The sequence below is a fragment of the Poromitra crassiceps genome, assembly GCF_964638095.1.
Source record: "Poromitra crassiceps genome assembly, chromosome: 8".
NCBI lineage: Eukaryota > Metazoa > Chordata > Actinopteri > Beryciformes > Melamphaidae > Poromitra > Poromitra crassiceps.
In genome coordinates, this window is record NC_139629.1 from 7722406 (window position 1) to 7747004 (window position 24599).

Sequence of the window (24599 nt, forward strand, 5' to 3'; positions counted from 1 at the left end):
CCAGCTGACAGCCACAGAGCCACAAACCAGCCACAGAGGGGCGCTGTTGCACCTGATATCTTACAGACAGGATCTGCTTGAAAATGACAGTCTTTGACAAAAATGCTATTTTCTCATTCAAGACAAGTGTTGATATATAAAAAGGAAAGAATGAATTAAGCTAGAATTAAAATGGTCTGTGTGTGTGTGTGTGTGTGTGTGTGTGTGTGTGTGTGTGTGTGTGTGTGTGTGTGTCTCAGAGAGAGTGTGACATTCAAATAGCAGGGAGGACAGTAAGAGCGGTGTGGTGGGGGTTGGTGGGCATCCGTTTGCCTTTGATGTCGGTGAGCGGAGTTCCCAGCATTTCTAAAGAACAAACGTGAGTTACATTTATTTATTTTTGCATATTAAACAATGACCAAACCATTTTACTAACAACAACAAAGTGGTTTTCTCTGCCTAAACTAGACCATGACCTTAACCCATAGACCTTAACCCTATCCTTAACCAAGTTATATGGTTTACCTGTCAGACTGACTGAAGTAAGTAAAGTAAGTATATAAGTAAGTGAGTAAAGTTTATTTGTATAACAGCTTTCACAGATACAAGATCACAAAGTCCAGAAGATGAGTAAGGTGGATGGGGAGGATGGCAGAGCAGAGTCTCCAGTACCCAGCTGTCTGTCTATGAAGACTGACTGGTCTAAAGATGATCCTCCATACTTCAGTAATGGACCTGGACCTTCAGACACAAGGTAAGACTGTTATACTGTAATGAAGAAATGTTATTTGATAAGCTACACTATTGTAGTGAAAACTACAGAGACCAGGAGTGACCATAGGGAGAGAAAACAAATTTTATGGAGGACAAGATATAGAAGAAGGTGCTCATGAGATACATTTCACTTCCTTATACATTACACTTCACGATGTGGATGTCTTAATCGAATCGAATCGTTGACAGATTAATCGTTGAATCGTTTATGTTTACATTTCTGTTGACATTCAGATTTTAAAGCACTTTCTAAATAAAAAAGGGAGTTGATATTTATCTGACTGTTGTATTAATCCATGAAAAAGTAGCCATGTGCAGTAATAATAGAGAAAATTGAGGATGTAATACTCGAGCTGCGATACTTTGAGCTGTATCGAGATGCATCGTGATGCATCGTGGAATCGAATCGAATCGTGAGGCCAGTGAAGAATATATCACATTCTGTTCTTTCATTTTCTTTTTCTTGCTCCTGTATGTTTTGAATCTAGTTCATTGTAAGCCCATGTGGGCTGGGCACCTTAAGGTCCATGACACTTTGAAAAATAAAAAACTAACTAACAAAACACACACTCACACTCACACATTGGGGTTTTCCATTCCTACTAATTCATGTGTGCACACAAAATAATGATATTTCCATAATTAAAATGGCCCATCATCCCAAAAAGCCGAGCCGTTGAGTTTGACCACCTCTGAAAACATGTTGCCTTTTCTTTTAATTTACAGAAGTCAGTTCCAGCACCACAGGCAGAGAGCAGAGTCTCCAGTACCCAGCTGTCTGTCTATGAAGAGTGACTGGTCTAAAGATGATCCTCTAAACTTCAGTAATGGACCTGGACCTTCAGACACAAGGTAAGAGGACTGTTATACTGTAATGAAGAAATGTTATTTGATAAGCTACACTATTGTAGTGAAAACTACAGAGACCAGGAGTGACCATATGGAGAGAAAACAAGTTTTATGGAGGCCAAGATATAGAAGAAGGTGCTCATGAGATACATTTCACTTCCTGGATGTGGGTCAGACCTGCTGTCAGTTTGGCTGGATTCATGCAGAAGACATTTTGTTCCCTAATCTTTTTTTTTGCATCCCAGTGGCTCACCTGGTAGAGCACAAACTATAGAGCCATATATCTCACCTGGTAGAGCACATACTATAGAGCCATAGATCTCACCTGGTAGAGCACATACTATAGAGCCATAGATCTCACCTGGTAGAGCACATACTATAGAGCCATAGATCTCACCTGGTAGAGCACATACTATAGAGCCATAGATCTTACCTGGTAGAGCACATACTATAGAACCATAGATCTCACCTGGTAGAGCACATACTATAGAGCCATAGATCTCACCTGGTAGAGCACATACTATAGAGCCATAGATCTCACCTGGTAGAGCACATACTATAGAGCCATAGATCTCACCTGGTAGAGCACATACTATAGAACCATAGATCTCACCTGGTAGAGCACATACTATAGAGCCATAGATCTCACCTGGTAGAGCACATACTATAGAGCCATAGATCTCACCTGGTAGAGCACATACTATAGAACCATAGATCTCACCTGGTAGAGCACATACTATAGAGCCATAGATCTCACCTGGTAGAGCACATACTATAGAACCATAGATCTCACCTGGTAGAGCACATACTATAGAACCATAGATCTCACCTGGTAGAGCACATACTATAGAGCCATAGATCTCACCTGGTAGAGCACATACTATAGAACCATAGATCTCACCTGGTAGAGCACATACTATAGAGCCATAGATCTCACCTGGTAGAGCACATACTATAGAGCCATAGATCTCACCTGGTAGAGCACATACTATAGAGCCATAGATCTTATCTGGTAGAGCACATACTATAGAACCATAGATCTCACCTGGTAGAGCACATACTATAGAACCATAGATCTCACCTGGTAGAGCACATACTATAGAGCCATAGATCTCACCTGGTAGAGCACATACTATAGAGCCATAGATCTCACCTGGTAGAGCACATACTATAGAGCCATAGATCTCACCTGGTAGAGCAGATACTATAGAACCATATATCTCACCTGGTAGAGCACATACTATAGAGCCATAGATCTCACTGTTAATATGACTTGTTGGCACCTCTATACTATGCTTTACGGTACCCATGATGCTGTGCTGGCTGCGCGCTGTGATGACGGGTTATGTTGTGAGCCGGGAGCGGCAAGTTGTCATGCTGTTGAGAGCGGAAAAGTAAAGGAACTGATATTAAATAAACGTGTCATTATTGAGTTAACATGGTAGCAGAGGATGGCTGCCTCTAATAACTACAGACTGCCTCCGACATTCGACGAGGGAAAGTCGTACGAAAACTGGAAAAATGAAGTGGAAATGTGGAGACGGGTGACGGACCTGGACAAGAAAAAACAAGCACTGGCTGTAGCGTTGTCGTTGGATGGCCGACCAAGGGACATTGCTCTAGAAATACAAGCGGACAAGCAACTAGCATTAACTGCGTGTGGTACGCACACTTTTGCTGATATGAAGTCAGCGCTCAAACGAGTATTTGGTGAGAAGAGTGAGCAGAAGACTGGAGCAATCAACGTGAGCCAAGATGCCGTGTACTACACGGATCACAGAAGAGGAAGAGAGCAGTCACGAGCCCAAAGTAGCCAAGCTAGAGGAGGACCACTCGCAGGCACTAACCCGCTTGATAAATATGGACGACGAACAAAATGTGGAATTTGTCAGAGCACATAGCACTGGGTGAAAGACTGCCCACACAAGAAAGAGCATGTAAAAATGACAAGTGAAAATCAATGCAGTGAAGAACCTGATGAGTGTAACTTAACACTGTTTTCCAAGGAATCAGATTCTGAAATATTCATGGTTGAAGCTCTAGGATCGGCTGTAATCGATACAGCATGCACGAGGACAGTCTGTGGTGAAAAGTGGCTGAATAACTATGTAAAGGGACTAAATGAGAGAGACGTACAAAAAGTGATAAACACAGGCAGCAGCAGGCCTTTTAAGTTCGGGGATGGACATGTTGTGCATTCCACAAAAATGGTCAAAATCCCAGCCAAGATAGGAAAAACAAAATGCTGCATAGAAACAGAAGTAGTCCCATCTGACATCCCCTTACTGCTAAGCAAAGCCTCGCTAAAAAGAGCGGGAACTGTCTTGGACTTAAAGAATGATACAGCAACTATGTTTAAACAACAGTTAGCTCTGGAGGTTACATCCTCAGGCCATTATTGTTTAAACATATCAGATAAAGATTCCCCAAGTGATACATATGAGAACATAGTACTAGCAATTACAGACAACATGACTGAGGAACAAAAGCATAAAGCTTTACTTAAGCTGCACAAGCAATTTGGCCATGCGTCAGTTGATAAACTTAAGAAACTGCTGATTAATGCTGGAAATGTTGATGATAAGAGCATTGCTATTCTAGAAGAGATAGTAAACAAATGTGAGATATGTCTCAAACACAGCAAACCTAAACCTAAGCCTGCTGTTGGTTTGCCCATGGCTTCCCGTTACAACGAGACTGTAGCAGTGGATTTGCATGAGCTGGAGCATAATGTGTGGTACCTTCACATTATCGATCACTTCACTCGCTTCAGTGCTGGCAGCATTGTCACCTCCAAGAAACCAAGCGTGATTGTGAAACACATCATGCATTCCTGGATCAGTGTCCACGGCCCACCGGAGCGACTTTTCAGTGATAATGGAGGGGAGTTTAATAATGAGGAAATAAGAGACATGGCAGAGAATTTCAACATTGAAATAAAAACCACTGCTGGCTACAGTCCATGGAGCAATGGCTTGCTGGAGCGCCATAACCAAACGCTCACGGAGATATTGTTGAAAGTTAAACTCGACAACGGATGCGACTGGAGAACGGCCCTGGATTGGGCACTCATGGCGAAAAATACAATGCAGAATGTGCACGGCTTCAGCCCATACCAACTGGTATTTGGACAGAATCCAAATCTTCCCTCTGTACTAGTCGATAAGCCACCGGCTTTAGAAGGAACCACGATGAGTGCATGGGTAGGACAACATATAACAGCGTTGCACACAGCAAGGCAAGCATTCACGGAGTCAGAGTGCTCAGAGAGAATAAGGAGAGCTCTAAGAAAGCAGCTCCGTCCAACAGATGAGAAGTATGAAACCGGAGACAAAGTCTTTTACAAGAGAACAGACTGTGTTGAATGGAAAGGTCCTGGAGTCATGATAGGACAAGACGGGGTAGTGATATTTGTACGTCATGGTGGGACATATGTCAGGGTTCACCACTCTAGGCTGAGGAGGGCTAATTGTGATCACAGTGAAGGGGGCGGGGCTAGTGCTGAGGGCCCAGAGCCCCCACTGCAAAATGACAGTGATGGAGGTAACTTAGCCACTACTGATAGTGACATAGAGGATGATAATGATGCTGGTTATGTTGCAGGGCTCCTCAACAATGCTATAGCTAACGCTGATGGGTGATCATCAGGATGATCAGCCACAGCCAATAGGCATAAGAGTAGGAGGCTCTATAATGCTAAAAACAGGACAACAAATTAGCTATGTGGACAACGACACTGGTATTCCTCACACAGCAAAAGTGATGGGACGAGCAGGAAAGGCAACAGGCAGACACAAGAACTGGTACAACCTACAGTACTCAGAACCCCCTGACATTGCAGGTACAGAGAGGTCAGCTGATCTTACTCAGGTAAACAATCTTCAGATTGTGCCACTGAACAATGATGTACTATGCTCTGAGTCTGCTGTGCATGAAAATGTTTCATTTGAAAATGCAAAACTTGACAATGATGTACTATGCTCTGTTATACATGAAAATGATGTGTTAGTCACAGAGGATGTTTCATTTAACAATGCAAAACTTGACGAAATTAGTAACTGGGAGAAAAATGGGGTGTTTGATGAGGTAAAAGATATTGGCCAAAAGAAGGTATCCACCAGATGGGTGTGTACACTGAAAGAAACCCCTGATGGTATAGTGCCCAAAGCACGTCTAGTAGCTAGGGGCTTTGAAGAATTTGACACAAAAGATCTTCCTAAAGACTCTCCCACGTGCTCCTCAGATTCACTCAGGATACTGATGTCAGTTATATGTCAGAGACAGTGGACACTACACTCCATGGACATCAAGTCGGCTTTTCTTCAGGGGGCGGAGCTGTCTAGGGACATTTACATTCGGCCTCCTCCTGAAGCCAAAAGTGAAGGAACATTGTGGAAGCTCAGGAAATGTGTCTATGGACTAGCTGATGCATCGCTCTACTGGTACAATAAAGTCAAAGCAACACTGCTGAGAACGGGGGCCACAATGTCACAAGTGGATCCTGCTGTTTTCTTCTGGCTTGATGAATCCTGCAGTGTCACTGGAATCCTGGCTTGTCATGTGGATGACTTCATCTGGGGTGGCACTGACACATTTGCCACTACAGTCATTCCCCACCTCAAAAAGGCTTTTCAAGTGGGGCGTGAGGAGCATAACAGCTTTCGCTATGTGGGGATGGAATTTACCACAGTAAAAGGAGGAGTGGAGATGCAACAAGACCTCTACATAAAGAATCTTCAGCCCATTCTCATGGACTCAACAAGAGCTTTGGAGCGGGATTCTCCTCTCACTGACTGTGAGACTGACAAACTGAGGTCAAAGATAGGTCAACTCCTATGGGTGGCTAGACAGAGCAGGCCGGACATTATGTTTGATACGTGTGTCCTTGCATCTAGCTTAAAACATGCCACTGTGCAAACTGTGCACGAAGCTAATAAAGCAGTAAAGAAACTCAAATCAGAACATGTCACCCTAAAATTTCAAAACTTAGGAAATGATGAGTTTTTGAAGCTTGTTGTTTTCAGTGATGCTTCCATGGGAAACCTGCCTGATGGCGGAACACAGGGAGGACATCTCATCGTTCTGATGGGCAAAGAAGGAACATTCTCGCCTGTCTGTTGGCAATCTAAGAGGATCAGGAGAGTGGTTCGGAGCACACTGGCAGGAGAAACACTTGCTCTTGCTGATGGTATTGACAATGCCATATTTCTATCCTCCCTCTACTCTGAACTGACCACAGGAAAGGTCACACAGGACATCTTGCCTGTGATATGTGTCACAGACAACTACTCCCTTGTGGATGCTATCAAGTCCACAAAATCTGTGACAGAAAAACGATTGAGACTAGAAATAAGTGGCATCAAAGAACTAGTCCAAAACAAAAGGATCCAAAGTATCCTGTGGTCAGACACAAAGGAACAGCTGGCGGACTGTCTGACTAAAAAGGGAGCTTCTTCCCTTGTGCTTCTCAAAGCACTGAAGGATGGACAGTGGAAGGTTGGGTGACTGAAAAAAAGGAATTTGTTTTCTGACAAGGGTTAAAAAAGAAAAATGTTTTCTGTCACTTTTATTTTTTTTAGAAAGAGGGGAGTTTGTTAATATGACTTGTTGGCACCTCTATACTATGCTTTACGGTACCCATGATGCTGTGCTGGCTGCGCGCTGTGATGACGGGTTATGTTGTGAGCCGGGAGCGGCAAGTTGTCATGCTGTTGAGAGCGGAAAAGTAAACGAACTGATATTAAATAAACGTCTCATTATTGAGTTAACACTCACCTGGTAGAGCACATACTATAGAGCCATAGATATCACCTGGTAGAGCACATACTATAGAGCCATATATCTCACCTGGTAGAGCACATACTATAGAGCCATAGATCTCACCTGGTAGAGCACATACTATAGAGCCATAGATCTCACCTGGTAGAGCACATACTATAGAGCCATAGATCTCACCTGGTAGAGCACATACTATAGAGCCATAGATCTCACCTGGTAGAGCACATACTATAGAGCCATAGATCTCACCTGGTAGAGCACATACTATAGAGCCATAGATCTCACCTGGTAGAGCACATACTATAGAGCCATAGATCTCACCTGGTAGAGCACATACTATAGAACCATAGATCTCACCTGGTAGAGCACATACTATAGAGCCATAGATCTCACCTGGTAGAGCACATACTATAGAACCATAGATCTCACCTGGTAGAGCACATACTATAGAGCCATAGATCTCACCTGGTAGAGCACATACTATAGAGCCATAGATCTCACCTGGTAGAGCACATACTATAGAACCATAGATCTCACCTGGTAGAGCACATACTATAGAACCATATATCTCACCTGGTAGAGAACATACTATAGAGCTATAGATCTCACATGGTAGAGCACATACTATAGAGCCATAGATCTCACCTGGTAGAGCACATAATATAGAGCCATAGATCTCACCTGGTAGAGCACATACTATAGAGCCATAGATCTCACCTGGTAGAGCACATACTATAGAGCCATAGATCTCACCTGGTAGAGCACATACTATAGAACCATAGATCTCACCTGGTAGAGCACATAATATAGAGCCATAGATCTCACCTGGTAGAGCACATAATATAGAGCCATAGATCTCACCTGGTAGAGCACATACTATAGAGCCATAGATCTCACCTGGTAGAGCACATACTATAGAACCATAGATCTCACCTGGTAGAGCACATACTATAGAGCCATAGATCTCACCTTTCCTTTCCGTCTTTATTGTCACACGATTACAATCAACACATGCACGGAGGGCCACAACACACACATGCTGACGGTGGCCGGTGAAATTTGTCCTCTGCATTTAACCCATCCTGGCTTTGTCCTTTCCTCCGGGGGGCAGGCCAGGAGCAGTGGTCGCTTTCTCGTACAGCGCCCGGGGACCGACTTCGGATGTTGTCGTCACTGGTCGGATGACGATGACGATCTGATCTTCTGCATGTTTTTAATGGGGGGGGGGTTATATACGGAGGAACCCCCCTGGGGGAGCACGGGGAGAACATGCAAACTCCACACAGACAGAATGGCCCTTACGACGAGATACCCCACCTGGGCAGTAGGCACTGAAGATATGGGGAGGAACACAACCACAGCGCCCACAGTGTCCCAGGCGAGAATCGAACTCAGGACCTTCTGACTGCGAGGCGACAGCTCTACCACTGAGCCACCTGGTAGAGCATATACTATAGAACCATAGATCTCACCTGGTAGAGCACATACTATAGAACCATAGATCTCACCTGGTAGAGCACATACTATAGAGCCATAGATCTCACCTGGTAGAGCACATACTATAGAGCCATAGATCTCACCTGGTAGAGCACATACTATAGAACCATAGATCTCACCTGGTAGAGCACATACTATAGAGCCATATATCTCAGCTGGTAGAGCACATACGATAAAGCCATAGATCTCACCTGGTAGAGAACATACTATAGAGCCATAGATCTCACCTGGTAGAGCACATACTATAGAGCCATAGATCTCACCTGGTAGAGCACATACTATAGAGCCATAGATATCACCTGGTAGAGCACATACTATAGAGCCATATATCTCACCTGGTAGAGAACATACTATAGAGCCATAGATCTCACCTGGTAGAGAACATACTATAGAGCCATAGATCTCACCTGGTAGAGCACATACTATAGAGCCATAGATCTCACCTGGTAGAGCACATACTATAGAGCCATAGATCTCACCTGGTAGAGCACATAATATAGAGCCATAGATCTCACCTGGTAGAGCACATACTATAGAGCCATAGATCTTCACACGGCCGACCTGGGTTCAAATCTGACCCGTGGTCCTTTGCTGCATGTCATCCTCTCTCTCCCCTCAACCTTTCCTGTCTGTCCACTATCCTACCAAATAAAGGCCCAAATTCCCCCAAAAAACTGATTATACATACATATATATATATATATATATATATATATATATATATATATATATATATATATGTATATATATATATATATATATATATAAATAAATACACACACACACTCACACATTGGGGTTTTCCATTCCTACTAATTCATGTGTGCGCACAAAATAATTATATTGCCATAATTAAAATGGCCCATCATCCCAAAAAGCCGAGCCGTTGAGTTCGACCACCTCTGAAAACGTTGCCTTTTCTTTTGATTTGCAGAGTTCAGCACCACAGACAGAGAGCAGAGTCTCCAGTACCCAGCTGTCTGTCTATGAAGAGTGACCAGTCTAAACATTATCCTCTAAACTTCAGTAATGAACATGGACCTTCAGACACAAGGTAAGAGGACTGGTTATACTGATCAAAATGGAATAATATTGATGAAGGAAAAATGTTGTGAAGTTGTGAAAAACATTAGAGGGAATCACATTTGAGGGAATCCAGCTTGCTTGCAAGGTTAACAGTAGGCTCATTAAATCATAATTATAACAGCAACCAAATCAATGCTGTGCATAATTATAACCAAATCAATGCTGTGCATAATTATAACCAAATCAATGCTGTGCATAGGCTGTTTTCTATAACAACTCAAATCACATGAAACGTTGCTGCTCTTGCTGCACATAGGAGGAATACAATTTCAATCCAATGGCTGCACCATCTCACCAGATGTGACGGTCGGATGATAAAAAGTTAATATTGCTGTTTTATTTAAAACAAACTAAGTTGTGTATAAAATTATAAAAGGCTGAACTTGTGGGTTATCAGTGGAGGGCGCATTGTTTTTTTTTACAAGTTCAGGGGGAGAGGAGGGCAGAGAGGATAATGCCAGGGAGGGCAGTTGACTTTTTTAATGATATATCATATTTTACCCCACGTAAATATCAAACAGTCCCGTATAACTAATAATGATATGCATAAAACATTTGTGTTTCCAGAAGTCAGCACCACAGGCAGAGAGCAGAGTCTCCAGTACCCAGCTGTCTGTCTATGAAGACTGACTGGTCCAAAGATGAACCTCGATACTTCAGTAATGAACCTGGACCTTCAGACACAAGGTAAGAGGACTGTGATACTGGGAGACTACCTGATCGAACTTGAGTAATATTGATGAAGGAAAAATGTTGTGAAGTTGTGAAAAAAGTTGTGACGAGCAGTAGACAGATTATTCACTGAATCCATATGAAACAGAGTTATTAGATAAATCACATTCAGGTCAGAAAAGGTCCATAGCATAGCACACTGACAACATGTCCACAAATCACTTGTCCTCAGGAATTAGTTCCTAAACTCTTGACACCGTGTAAATTTCAGCCGGTAAATTGCTCCTGAAGTACAGGACACAGACAACCAGTCGCCCCCCGCGCGCAAACGAATGCGCGACCCGGGCTCCCCTCTCTCAATAGCGGGGTCAATCTCTTTCTCACACCGGTGTTACGGTAAAAGCTGTGCCCACGGGCGTGTTTGACCGGAAGGTGAAACTAAATCATTATGGGGTTCATAGTTGAGTGTAACACCGCCAGTATCCACCATCAAAGGCATTTATTCGGGTCAGGAGCCGTGAAGATGACTTCATTTACAAAAATGCCTTTTCCTCGGCTTTCTGGTCACAGACTGCTGTTTTTGGTGAAAACGACCTACATTCAGGTGTCGATAACTAAAGAACGGATGAAGATAGAATCAAACTTGTTTTTCTCCTATGAAAGTGGAGGCTCTCTTCTTTCCTTTGGGATATTCAGTCTGTACGTAGTCATAGAAGAAAATATTCTGTGGGTCTTGGAAAATTTATGAAAATGATCAAAAACCCTGGCAGTGGCTGGTGACTTTTTTCTGAACCTCTGGCGGAGAATGAGTTAAAACGGCCCATCATCCCAAAAAGCCGAGCCGTTGAGTTCGACCACCTCACAAAATATATCGCCTTTTCTTTTAATTTGCAGAAGTCAGTTCCAGCACCACGGACAGAGAGCAGAGTCTCCAGTACCCAGCTGTCTGTCTATGAAGACTGACTGGTCCAAAAATGAACCTCCATGCTTCAGTAATGAACCTGGACCTTCAGAAACAAGGTAAGAGGACTGGTTATACTGGGAGTCTACCTGATCAAACTTGAGTATTGAAGGAAAAAGGTTGTGAAGTTGTGAAAAAAGTTGTGATGAGCAGTCGACAGATTATTCAATGAATCCATATGAAACAGTTATTAGAGAAATCACATTCAGGGCTTCACATTCACGTGTTTGCCTGCACATGCACGGTTACGTTGTGGCTCTTATTCAAAGGTTACGTGACGTCACTTGCCACCCAGAAATGCGGAACCCCGCGGCAGTTAATAGTATGAGTTGTGCCAAACAAATGTTAATATTTTGACATTCTGAGTAAGAGCAGAAGTAGCTCAAGAGTTTCATGTATAATATATCCATGTTGTGTTAAAGCTGTGTGAACTGTCACAGTTTTTATAATGTAAACAGAGTTAACTGGCTAGAGTCAGACACTCAAGCCTCGCGCCACTTGGGCTGCATAGGGTTCCATTGCCGTTGCCACCCAGTGACGTGTTTTTTTTTACCAAAATGTTGCTCGGCTGATCCCTCGTATACCACGGTGGTTATACCACATGTCCAAATGATGATGTAACGATATGAATATGAAAACATTACTGGTGATGGGCGCACCTGCACATATACAACATGCCTTTCTGTGCATATAGGTCTTTGAAGAATATCATTCTCATAATGTTGTGTAGGTTAAATCAGGCTTGCAGTCACGTAATGCAGGAGCCACAGTAAAGAAAAACTTCAACTATCGATCAATATCATCAGCTATAGCCAATTTCACCTGTCTCATTGTGATTTACATTAAATGGCACTATATGATCGTGATATCTGTGCATGGAGGTACAGTAGAGCCACACTATTTCACCAGATACGACGGTCAGGTGATACAACGTTATCACTGTTCTATTTCAAACAAAGTTGTGTATAAAATTATAAAAGGCTGAACTTGTGGGTGGGGGAGGGCAGATTTTTTTTACAGGTGCAGGGGTGGGGCAGAGAGAAAATAATACAAATGTCAGGGAGGGCAGTTGATTTTTTTTATGATATATCAGGTTGCAGTATACATGCTACAGCATGCGCTGGGACGCGTCATCAGTGATGTTAACTGGGGTCGTGGGGTGTTTCGGGTCTGACAACATCATACACCCTCGCCCAGTAGACCCAGCCGAGGCCGATTACGACCCCGACCCGCGTCCCAGAAGCAGCCGCTCACGGATCAGCCTTCCTACTCTGTCTGCAACGTTGCCCACGGAAGGGTTGATCACGCCCAATCCGCTGCAATAGAGTTTAGTGCTACACCGCAGTATTGCAAGACCTTCGGTGCATGGAGGTCTAAGGCCCTGTGGGGTGATTCCAGGTCGGGCACCTCCTTCGTCTCACCAGAACCTCCTGCGGAAAAAGGCAATCCTACCATGCCGTACCATGGGCAGGGAGGATCCCTCAAGGAGGCCTGTGCGCTGCACGTCATTCACCTGCGCGGAGCACCTCGCTCTAGCCTGAAGGACCCCAGGCCGCGCCGATGTTTACGCAGATTTTCAGGAGGCTGATCCGTAGCGTTTGTGGATTTCTCCCTCACGAGAGAGCCAGGCTGGGGTGCTAAAACCCATCCCGTACCGGATGTTTTTTTTTATCATATTTTACTATATTTTTAATATCATCTTCACATATGAGGACCACTTTTATGAGTTTTGAAGCTTTTACGTGCCGTTATAAGGGCGGCTAGCTAGCAAACGGCTAAATGAGACTACGGTACACTGTTGACTTGTTACCGCCGAAGAGTTTGTGCACCTTAGGCCACAGTCCGCCAGCCTCGGGCCGCAGCACCAGGGTCACATGGAACGTTGGGACTAGGCTGGCGTCTGCCGCCAACTCGTCCATGCTGCACACGGAGCCCTGCTCCCCCCGGTCCACGCACAGGTGTATGAGCGCTCCCCTGAGGCCGCAGGGCTCATTGTCAGCCAGGCGGAGCAGCACCTCGCCGATGTTCTGCAGCAGGCGGTCGGGTACGATGAGCTGGGAGCAGCCCAGGGCAGGAGATGCGTCGCTTAGCCTTTGGGCGATGGTGGCCACGACCTCAATAGCCAAAGTCTCCTCCAGGGGATGACAGAACACACTGCTCTCCGACTCCGATATGGACATGTCTGCCACAGAGCCTGAAACAAGACCACACACAGTCACATGTCATTCACATTGCAAATAACGATTATTTTCATTGTCAATATATCATTTATTTTCTTGATTAATCGTTTGGCCTATAAAATGTCAATCAGTGTTTCCCAAAGCCCATGATGTCCTCAAATGTCATGTTTTGTCCACATTACCCAACAATATTCAGTTTACTGTCATAGAGGAGTGAAGGAACCAGAAAAGATTCATATTTAAGAAGCTAATCAAATTTGCCTTTTTTTTCATAAAAAATAAACTGAAATCAATTAATCGAATATCAAAATACTTGGCAATGCATTTCAATTCGCTTCAATCGATTAATCGTTGCAGCTCTACAATGTAATCAGTTCATTCTAAAACCATTCATAATGATTTATGCTATAAACTCAAAAGGAAACCAACTGGCTGAAGGAGTTGCTCCATTGTTGAAAACTCTACCAATAACTATAAGAGATAGCATAGATCTAATATCCCAGTAAGAAATAAGATCTGACTACAAGACAGTGTTACAGTCCGATTTAAAAATCCATTGCTGCAAGCTAACGCAGAGCCTCTCTATTCTCCAGACAAAAGCCTGCAACACTCACCAGTTTCCCTGCTGCTGTAGTGATCAGAGAGCCTGTGGTTGAGCCCCTTCAGTTCGGCCAGTCTGTGCATCAGATTGTCCCAGGACAGCCGCTTGGAGCCCCTGTCCTCCGCCGGGGACGGCGGAAAGCTGCCGTCCAGAGAGTGGTCGCAAGAAAAAGACATTTTTGATACAAAACGATGCGGGTGCAAATTGGGCAGTTAGTGGTGTAACAGTGCGTTCCTCGGAGTCGGCCAGACCAGCCAAGTAGCCCTGACTGCAGTACGCAGATCGGGGAGTGGCTCAACCTCAACGTTTGACTCATTTGCATCGACGTTTGCATCGGATAACCTCTTCACTTCACGTGAAGACTCTGGTAGGAGCCGGCTTTTAGACCTAGACGTGAAAATGGCACAGTGTAAAATGGGTAATGCGTGACGTTCGCCGGGCTGTTGAGGCTACATTCATATAAGCATTAGACAATCGAATAGCCATCATCTGAGTAGGCTAATCTGCAGGAAAGCTCAACTGATGTTTAATTAATGAAATATTGTGTTGCTTGTGTTTGTTGTTGCTTGCGTTTGTTGAGTAAAACAGAAGATCAGGATATGAAATAACAATTAAATGGTAAATAACAGTAAGCTATATATAAAAAAATCTGATCATTTGTTTTGGGCCGGTCTGGGCCAACATTTGTTGTTGAGATGAAAAATTATTTAATTTTGTCTTGTGGATTTTAATTGCTGTGCCTTTTGTCTATTCTTTTCCCCTCTGATATATAGAGACACCTTTCTATTATCATAGATGGTGAGGTCACTGAAATTACTAAATGCAGGGACAGTGAACTTGTCCACTGTCCCTTCTGTAAGTAGTACACGGGAGAAAAGCATATGGTTGACAACCATATAAAAGGCCATTCCACAGTGAAACACAAAGGTGCGGAACTTACATATTACACAAATGAATTACTTATTATATATATTATATACTATTTTTTCACAAGTATGAATCTTGTTCCCTTCATTCCTCTCTTACAGAATTCACAATGATCAAGTGTGGCCTAAGTTGTCGGACGGCAACACATTTTCATTGCTGCTATTGTGCAGCAACAATTATAAATAGAATGCAATTTGCAAGGAATTTACAAATACACCAGCTCCCATGGCGCATCGCAGCTTCCATGGCACCCATGCAGCACTCTGTGGCCCCCACACAGCCCCCATTGGCCCCCGCTCAGCATCCAGAGGCCCCCACACAGCCCCCATTGGCCCCCGCTCAGCATCCAGAGGCCCCCGCTCAGCATCCAGAGGCCCCCGCTCAGCATCCAGAGGCCCCCGCTCAGCATCCAGAGGCTCCCACACAGCACCCATTGGTCCCCGCTCAACATCCAGAGGCCCCCACAAAGCCCCCATTGGCCCCCGCAGAGTATTCTAAAGCCAGTCAACAAAAGAAATTCACTTGTCCTAATTGCACAGTGAAGTTAAACAAAAAAAACTTTAAAACACACTACAAGAGAAAGCATACCCACCACTTTGAGACAGTGTCTCAAGGACAGATTTTTGGCCTGTCAGTGTGTTGATGTTAAACATGGTGTGTTTGCAGTTGAGAAATCATTTATTGGGCCAGCAACACCCATACACATCCATCAAGGTTGTAGATGTGGGATGTCACAGAGCTGGTTTTGCAGTCATTTTTCCATTTTCATTAAACCAGTATACTTCAAATCTGCTAATGATCTTTTTTTTTTTACATCTTGCATTCTTATTGTGCCTATAAGAACCACAATCTGTTTCCTTTCTAGAAGAAACTGAGAACTTGCCAGAACTGGGAACAGGGAACGGGGTATGTTGCCTGTTGTGGGCTTTTCTTATTTCACTGTTTTCTGCCTTCTCCAACCTGGTTTTCTTTATTTTTGATTAGGAGGATGCTCTGCTTAGGGACACCATTGAGGCAGCAAGGTGGTGTGGCACAAAAACATTCAAGGGAAAACTTTCCCTTCCCCAAGTCATCACCATGGACAAGGAAGATCGCTTGAGGGCAGTGGTGGAACTGCGACAGATGTCTGATGGCCTGGATGAAGAGGAGACTGAACTAAGGGAACCGTTCATGTTCCATTTCAGTCTGCAGGAAGATTACGAAGAATTTTGTGTAGAAATTATAGACACAAGGCGAATGCGGGTGTCTGCTGCTTTTGGAATAAAGGAATAGAGTGTACAGAACACTTACTGTTTTTGACACCGACAGGAATAAAGCGTGTTCAAGTGTCAATGGCACAGACATCACTTCAGTCTCTGATCTCCTTAATGTAGCTGATATAATTGAGTGTACACAAATTTAACATGTGTCACTCACTTGTGGAAATGCTATGGTATATATTTTTTTAAATATAGGCAGCATGGATAAAATAATGGACTTAGTAAAAAGAAAACATTTAACAAGTAAAAATATAGGGATGTCTGTCTATCAAATGCATTGATTTCACTTCACTGTTCCAATTCAGCTGGCCCTAGTTCCACAGGTTTGAAGTTCAGTGGGAGCTGAACTTCAGTAAGAAGTTGTGTGTGAAGTTTTGAGGGCTCATGAAAATGTAAACGTGTTCCCATTATTTTATTCACAAGATGAGACAAGAATATCGAATATTAGGTAAAAAATATCCCAACACCTACACAGAACATTACAATAATAATGTGTTGTAGTCACTGGATGGATAAACCTATACAAAGTCTGCTAGGATCCCCACTAGCTGCTAAACACAGTGATATTCAGAGTCGATTGGTTAGGTTTTCTATAGCTACCTGGTTTCGTCTAGTGAAACAACTTAAAATTCAGAAAGAAATAATATTGAGGTGGCTGAGCTTTGACCCAGACTTTAAGCTAGCTGCAAGTGATAATAGATTTATTCAATGGGCAGAGAAAGGAATCACAGCACTGTTTGTTGGTTCAGTTTGATAAGCAGGAATTTCCAGACAATGTCATAAAAATACGATCTTGTTCAACAGGATTTTTACAGATATATTAGAGTAGTTTTGTGGATACATGATAAACACTGTAAAAAGAGTCACTATGAACTTTATCCTGCGGAGGGCAGTAATACGCCTAGAGTGCACACTGCCGAAGATCTGATAGAAGAAGAAAGAGCTGTGTTTTACTTTGAGTGGGCGGAGTCAAATGCGTTTGACTCCGCCCACGTTGAGCCACTCCCCGATCTGCGTACTGCAGTCAGGGGCTTCTCTAGGATGCTGCCCGCCCCATGTTTTCAGTGTCTACTGCCTAGGTGGGCTATCTCATCAAAAGGGCCTTTTGCATGTTCTCCCCGTGCTCTCCTGGGCGTTCCTCCATAGAACATCGGTATGGACCCCCACTAAAAACATGGAGAAGGGGGCATCCTGGTGGCTAACCTGGTAGAGCGCGTAACGCAACGGCTTAGTCCTTCACACGGCCGAGGCGGGTTCAAATCTGACCCGTGGCTCCTGGCTGCCCCCCAGAGGAAAGACAAGCCTGGATGGGAGAAATGGACACTATATTTCATCAGCCACCGTCAGGATGTGTGTGTGGCTGGCCTCATGCGTGTGTTGGGTTGTCGTGTGATAATAAAGACGGCTTGACTTTGACATAAATGTGTGTGTGTGTGTGTGTGTGTGTCATGGCTGAGCAACTTGAGGTGGGAGTGGCCAGTTTGTCAGGTGTGCTGGGAGTGGCCACCTACTTATAGAAGTTCTCAATCTGCTCCTTGTACATCTCCATGACCACCGACCTTTTCAGCTTCATGGTCGAACCCAGCTCTCCTCCGGCGATGGAGAAGTCCTGGTCTAGTACAATCCATTTCTGGATGCGCTGGGCGTTTGACACAGCGTTCTCGTTGACGCAGTCGATTGCCTTCTGGATGGCGCCATAGATGACGTGGTCTTGGCCACCTGAGATGTCAGAGACACGCGTGGCACTGCTGCCCATCCTCCTGCACAGTTCCACGCCAGACGCTGTGAGCTCATCCTTTGGTGCGCCTGTCTCGCTGTTCTCCTGGCACTTAATGGTGAGCAACATGGAGAGGAACTTCCTTTCATCGCCGATCAGCATGGCGTTGCTGATGAGTGGCAGGGCCTCCTTCACGGCATCCTCAATGGGGACAGGAGGGATGTTCTCTCCTCCTGCTGTGATGATCATCTCTTTGATTCGGCCAGTGATGAAGAGGAAGCCATTCTGGTCATGTTTGCCCAGGTCGCCAGAGTGCAGCCAGCCGTCGGTGTCCAGAGCCTCCTCCGTCTTGTCAGCCCTGTTGAGGTAACCCATGAAGATGTGACGGCCCCAGAAGCAGATTTCCCCATTGTGCAGCAGCTTGGTCTTGCACCCTTGGAGCTCCTTTCCACAGCTGGCGAGCCTGAAGACGTCAGGCAGGGAGATGGTGTGAGGACCAGTGCTCTCGCTCATGCCGTAAAACTCATACAGAGGAATGTCCAGGCTGAGGAAGTATTCCAGGGTGTCTTTGCCGATGGGGGCGGCGCACGTGTAGCACTTGTTGCAGCGCTCCAGGCCCAGCGCTTTACGCACACTCCCGTACACCAGCTTCTTGGCCAAGTGGTATTTGAGCGGCATGCGTCCAGCTGCTCCGTTTTGGTTCATCTTGGTGAGATGAGTCTGCAGACCCACACCCTTGGCCCAGGCAGCGACCATCCTGCTCACAGTGGACAGCCTGTCCCCGGCAGCTGTCATCTGCTCCTTCATCTTCTCCCAGACTCGTGGCACGCCTATGAAGAATGTGGGACGCACCTCCTTCATGGTGCTTACCAGAGAGCCCTTGAGGGCGTCTGGCTGGGCGAAGTAGGTAGCCCCGCCGACCGCCATGGGAGTCCAGATGTCGGCCAGCTGAGCTGCGATGTGGCTGAGCGGCAGGTAGCTGACCACATGCTGCTGGCCCTGGGTGGCGTCTGTCAGGCGCAAATCGCGGCTGATGGCCAACGCCGTCCATGTCAGATTGTCGTGGCTGAGCATGACTCCCTTGGGCTGGCCTGTGGTTCCTGAGGTGTAGATGAGCATGCAGCACTGGTTGGCCTTCTGGCTGGAGATGATCTTATCTAGGAAAGCATCTGGCTCATCAGATCCGAGCTCCATAAACTCTGCCCACGTGTACAGATTTGGTCTCTTCTCTTTAAGAGCTTCTTTGTACTGGATAATCGCTTTCAAGTGTGGCAGCTGGTCTTGAACCTGAAGTATCTTCTGCAGCTGTTTGTGGTCCTCGACTACAATGACATTGGCCTTGCAGTTCTCTGCGACATACTGGCATGCCTCAGGAGAGTTGGTGCTGTAGATGCCCACAGGAAAACCACCTGCCAAAATGGCACCGATGTTGGAGATGAACCACTCAGGGGAGTTGAAGCCGAGGATTCCGACACCGTGGTAGCGCTCCAGACCAAGCTTGAGGAAGCTCTTTGCTGTGATGCGGCACTCCTTGTAGTAGTCTATGTAGTTCATACTGCTGTTCTGCTGCTCGCCCTCCTTCCAGCTCAAAGCGGTGTAGCTGCCGAAGCGCTCCACGGCTGAGGTGAACATCTGGTTTACTGTCAAAGGGCGCTCGGCAGCCATGCCAGACTCCCCCAGCCTCAACTTCACCTCCATGTTGCCCTGGGAGGTCCACAGGCCGGGCTCCCCTGCTGCTGTCTGTGTGAACATCATGGCTCTCACTTGACAAACAATTGTTCGAAATGTCCTGACACAACACACTTTGCTCATAAATAGGACAATGTCCATGACATCACTGATGACATCATCACTGATGAGTGACATCGCACTTGAGGGGGACATCACTGATGACATCAGCACTGATGTCATATTGTCCTTTATGACGAGCAAGTGTGTGGTGTCATGGACATTGTCCTATTTATGAGCAACTTGAGCAACTGCAACCAATTGTGTGCCAAGACCACTGATGACATTCGAGTGACATCACTGATGACATCATCACGGATGACATCATCACTGATGAGTGTTGGGAGGGTTATTTTTAAAACGTATTCCACTAATGTATTCCATTAGATTACAATTGCTCAAGTGATATCGCTGATGACATCACAATTGCTCAAGTGACCTCACTGGTGAGTCGTGACATCGCAATTGCTCGAGTGGCATCACTGGTGACATTACAATTGCTCGAGTGAGATCATTGGTGACATCCCTGGTGCCATCACAACTCCCCAACTGATAGCTTCGTTCACAGCACATCTTATCCCCTCAAACAGTAGTTGTATTAACAGTGAGGTGGCTAGGGCCTAATCACTGAAGCTGTGAAGTGAATAAGTTACAGAGCTGTGTATTGTTTTATTTGTTTGTGCCCCTCTGGGGCCGGTTGCACAAAACACCTTGAGTTAAGATTTTCCTTAGGGTCCGAGTTAAGGCGTCCATAAAATAAAATCAGCTGCACAAAACACCCTTAAATCTTGTCCTTAAGTTTTCCTTAAAAGAGGGTTAGGGTTAGGGTTAGGGTTTAGTCTAACCCTAACCCTACTAACCTGACCTGCTGCTGCAGTCCAGCCTAAAAACATTAAACTCACATAGGTCCAAAAAGCACTGTTCATCATTGCAGCATGCCACTTTATAATGAGAAGCCCTTTTGAGTGCTATTTGATGTTCTTAACTTAAGGTGACCAGATTTCTCAAATGAAAATCGGGGACATTTTGTGGTCCGCTAGGGGGGCCCAGGGGGGGCTATGCCCCCCCGGCTTTTAGAAAATTGTGTACATTTTACAGTAAAATGCATAAATCTGGTGCACTTTGAGAGCAAAAGTAAGAGGCTAGATCTATGAAGAACTTTGTGATTTTGAAACAATTGAAAAAGAAGCAGTTTACAATGGTTACTAGTTATCTGGCACATTTTACCACAAATTAGACAGCCTAGGTAATTCATGGGAAATAGGCTACTGGTGTATTGTGTAGAGTGGCAGGAAGAGAGGGACAACTTCTCTCTTTGACCTCACCAACTGGTGGATAATTTATTTACACAAAACAAAAACATTACAGTAGTGATTTATTAGGCTACCTCAGTAAACACTTTCCTTGAGTTTAGGGTGTCGCTCACCAGTTTCAAGTATTCAATGGCCACATGACCATATTAACTGCTAATTTAATATTAAATGCTGACAAAATAATTTAAAAAATCATGTTAATACTAAAAGGCAATTTTAATGATTAAAATTGTAATCTAGAGATAAATATGACCTATTGTGTTTAATTTAAACCAGGGGTTATCAAAGTTTTGATGGCTGAAGGCCAATTTAGGGAACAGTAGGCTAATGACTAGATAACAATGATCCATCGCCAATCATGTTAAAAATTGTCATTTGTTTCAATGGAGTTTGGTGTACATAAAAACGTTACTGACTTCTCTGCAAAAACGTTTTGAGTTAGTTACTGCACTTACTTACCAGATAGTTTTACTGTACTTTTAACTATTCAAAACAACTGACCCGCTGAATGGGGTCCGGTAAACAATGACGGTAGCAAAAGCAGCAAGCAGACGCCGCCTCTCGTTCGCCACCTCTGGGGCTTCAGTTGCGTGCGGCTGGGTCCTGGGAAAACCACGGCACGGGCAGAGGGAGGACATCTACTCTGTCACACACAGGCAGCACTTTGCACAACGTGCACAATGACAGGCTTTTGTGGTGCCGCAAATGCTCTGTTATCGAGTTTCTTGCCAGTATTATTATTTGACTTTGTGGCCAAAATCGGGGACATTTTCGGGGACAGCTCCAGCCGGGGACAGAGCACCGAAATCGGGGACTGTCCCCGAAAATCGGGGACGTCTGGTCACCCTATCTTAACTTGACAATGCTTCACCTATCACTATCAGCCTTCTTCACAGTCCAGATGAATCAGGTTGAATTGATCAGGGAGCAGGAGTGCTTGGTCAGCAGCACTCCTCAATCAGCAGCTCGCCCGAGGAATACAGTTTCTTCCTGATGGCCCTGAAGCTAGAATTGAGTCTTAGGTGCCTTGAAAGTGCAGCAGGGGACTTGTTACCGCCGAAGAGTTTGTGCACCTTAGGCCACAGTCCGCCAGCCTCGGGCCGCAGCACCAGGGTCACATGGAACGTTGGGACTAGGCTGGCGTCTGCCGCCAACTCGTCCACGCTGCACACGGAGCCCTGCTCCCCCCGGTCCACGCACAGGTGTATGAGCGCTCCCCTGAGGCCGCAGGGCTCATTGTCAGCCAGGCGGAGCAGCACCTCGCCGATGTTCTGCAGCAGGCGGTCGGGTACGATGAGCTGGGAGCAGCCCAGGGCAGGAGATGCGTCGCTTAGCCTTTGGGCGATGGTGGCCACGACCTCAATAGCCAAAGTCTCCTCCAGGGGATGACAGAACACACTGCTCTCCGACTCCGATATGGACATGTCTGCCACAGAGCCTGAAACAAGACCACACACAGTCACATGTCATTCACATTGCAAATAACGATTATTTTCATTGTCAATATATCATTTATTTTCTTGATTAATCGTTTGGCCTATAAAATGTCAATCAGTGTTTCCCAAAGCCCATGATGTCCTCAAATGTCATGTTTTGTCCACATTACCCAACAATATTCAGTTTACTGTCATAGAGGAGTGAAGGAACCAGAAAAGATTCATATTTAAGAAGCTAATCAAATTTGCCTTTTTTTTCATAAAAAATAAACTGAAATCAATTAATCGAATATCAAAATACTTGGCAATGCATTTCAATTCGCTTCAATCGATTAATCGTTGCAGCTCTACAATGTAATCAGTTCATTCTAAAACCATTCATAATGATTTATGCTATAAACTCAAAAGGAAACCAACTGGCTGAAGGAGTTGCTCCATTGTTGAAAACTCTACCAATAACTATAAGAGATAGCATAGATCTAATATCCCAGTAAGAAATAAGATCTGACTACAAGACAGTGTTACAGTCCGATTTAAAAATCCATTGCTGCAAGCTAACGCAGAGCCTCTCTATTCTCCAGACAAAAGCCTGCAACACTCACCAGTTTCCCTGCTGCTGTAGTGATCAGAGAGCCTGTGGTTGAGCCCCTTCAGTTCGGCCAGTCTGTGCATCAGATTGTCCCAGGACAGCCGCTTGGAGCCCCTGTCCTCCGCCGGGGACGGCGGAAAGCTGCCGTCCAGAGAGTGGTCGCAAGAAAAAGACATTTTTGATACAAAACGATGCGGGTGCAAATTGGGCAGTTAGTGGTGTAACAGTGTGTCCCTCGGAGTCGGCCAGACCAGCCAAGTAGCCCTGACTGCAGTACGCAGATCGGGGAGTGGCTCAACCTCAACGTTTGACTCATTTGCATCGACGTTTGCATCGGATAACCTCTTCACTTCACGTGAAGACTCTGGTAGGAGCCGGCTTTTAGACCTAGACGTGAAAATGGCACAGTGTAAAATGGGTAATGCGTGACGTTCGCCGGGCTGTTGAGGCTACATTCATATAAGCATTAGACCATCGAATAGCCATCATCTGAGTAGGCTAATCTGCAGGAAAGATCAACTGATGTTTAATTAATGAAATATTGTGTTGCTTGTGTTTGTTGTTGCTTGCGTTTGTTGAGTAAAACAGAAGATCAGGATATGAAATAACAATTAAATGGTAAATAACAGTAAGCTATATATAAAAAAATCTGATCATTTGTTTTGGGCCGGTCTGGGCCAACATTTGTTGTTGAGATGAAAAATTATTTAATTTTGTCTTGTGGATTTTAATTGCTGTGCCTTTTGTCTATTCTTTTCCCCTCTGATATATAGAGACACCTTTCTATTATCATAGATGGTGAGGTCACTGAAATTACTAAATGCAGGGACAGTGAACTTGTCCACTGTCCCTTCTGTAAGTAGTACACGGGAGAAAGGCATATGGTTGACAACCATATAAAAGGCCATTCCACAGTGAAACACAAAGGTGCGGAACTTACATATTACACAAATTAATTACTTATTATATATATTATATACTATTTTTTCACAAGTATGAATCTTGTTCCCTTCATTCCTCTCTTACAGAATTCACAATGATCAAGTGTGGCCTAAGTTGTCGGACGGCAACACATTTTCATTGCTGCTATAATTGTGCAGCAACAATTATAAATAGAATGCAATTTGCAAGGCATTTACAAATACACCAGCTCCCATGGCGCATCGCAGCTTCCATGGCACCCATGCAGCACTCTGTGGCCCCCACACAGCCCCCATTGGCCCCCGCTCAGCATCCAGAGGCCCCCACACAGC

At 44.8% G+C, this 24599-nt stretch overlaps 2 protein-coding genes and 2 pseudogenes across 4 annotated transcripts; 1 reads left to right on the forward strand and 3 right to left on the reverse strand.

Moving 5' to 3' along the window:
* Positions 1–605: 605 nt before the first annotated feature.
* On the forward strand, positions 606–11659 carry LOC310781671 (uncharacterized protein; the record flags this gene model as incomplete). The annotated part of the gene is made up of 4 exons (XM_083642266.1): positions 606–733; positions 1480–1605; positions 10531–10650; positions 11530–11659. The coding sequence occupies 4 exons, from the start codon at positions 606–608 to the stop codon at positions 11657–11659; spliced, it is 504 nt and encodes a 167-aa protein (XP_083498392.1).
* A 1712-nt stretch (positions 11660–13371) lies between these two features.
* Positions 13372–14553, reverse strand: LOC310781672 (DNA damage-inducible transcript 4 protein pseudogene; annotated as a pseudogene). Its single transcript has 2 exons — positions 14391–14553; positions 13372–13790 (listed from the first exon to the last, which is right to left on the reverse strand). The product of its transcript is annotated as a DNA damage-inducible transcript 4 protein pseudogene (transcript).
* Positions 14554–18070: 3517 nt separating this feature from the next.
* On the reverse strand, positions 18071–20035 carry LOC310781674 (long-chain-fatty-acid--CoA ligase ACSBG2 pseudogene; annotated as a pseudogene). Its single transcript has one exon. The product of its transcript is annotated as a long-chain-fatty-acid--CoA ligase ACSBG2 pseudogene (transcript).
* Positions 20036–22262: 2227 nt separating this feature from the next.
* LOC310780405 (DNA damage-inducible transcript 4 protein-like) lies at positions 22263–23522 on the reverse strand (the record flags this gene model as incomplete). The annotated part of the gene is made up of 2 exons (XM_083640976.1): positions 22263–22759; positions 23360–23522. The coding sequence occupies 2 exons, from the start codon at positions 23520–23522 to the stop codon at positions 22263–22265; spliced, it is 660 nt and encodes a 219-aa protein (XP_083497102.1).
* Between the last annotated feature and the right edge of the window lie 1077 nt (positions 23523–24599).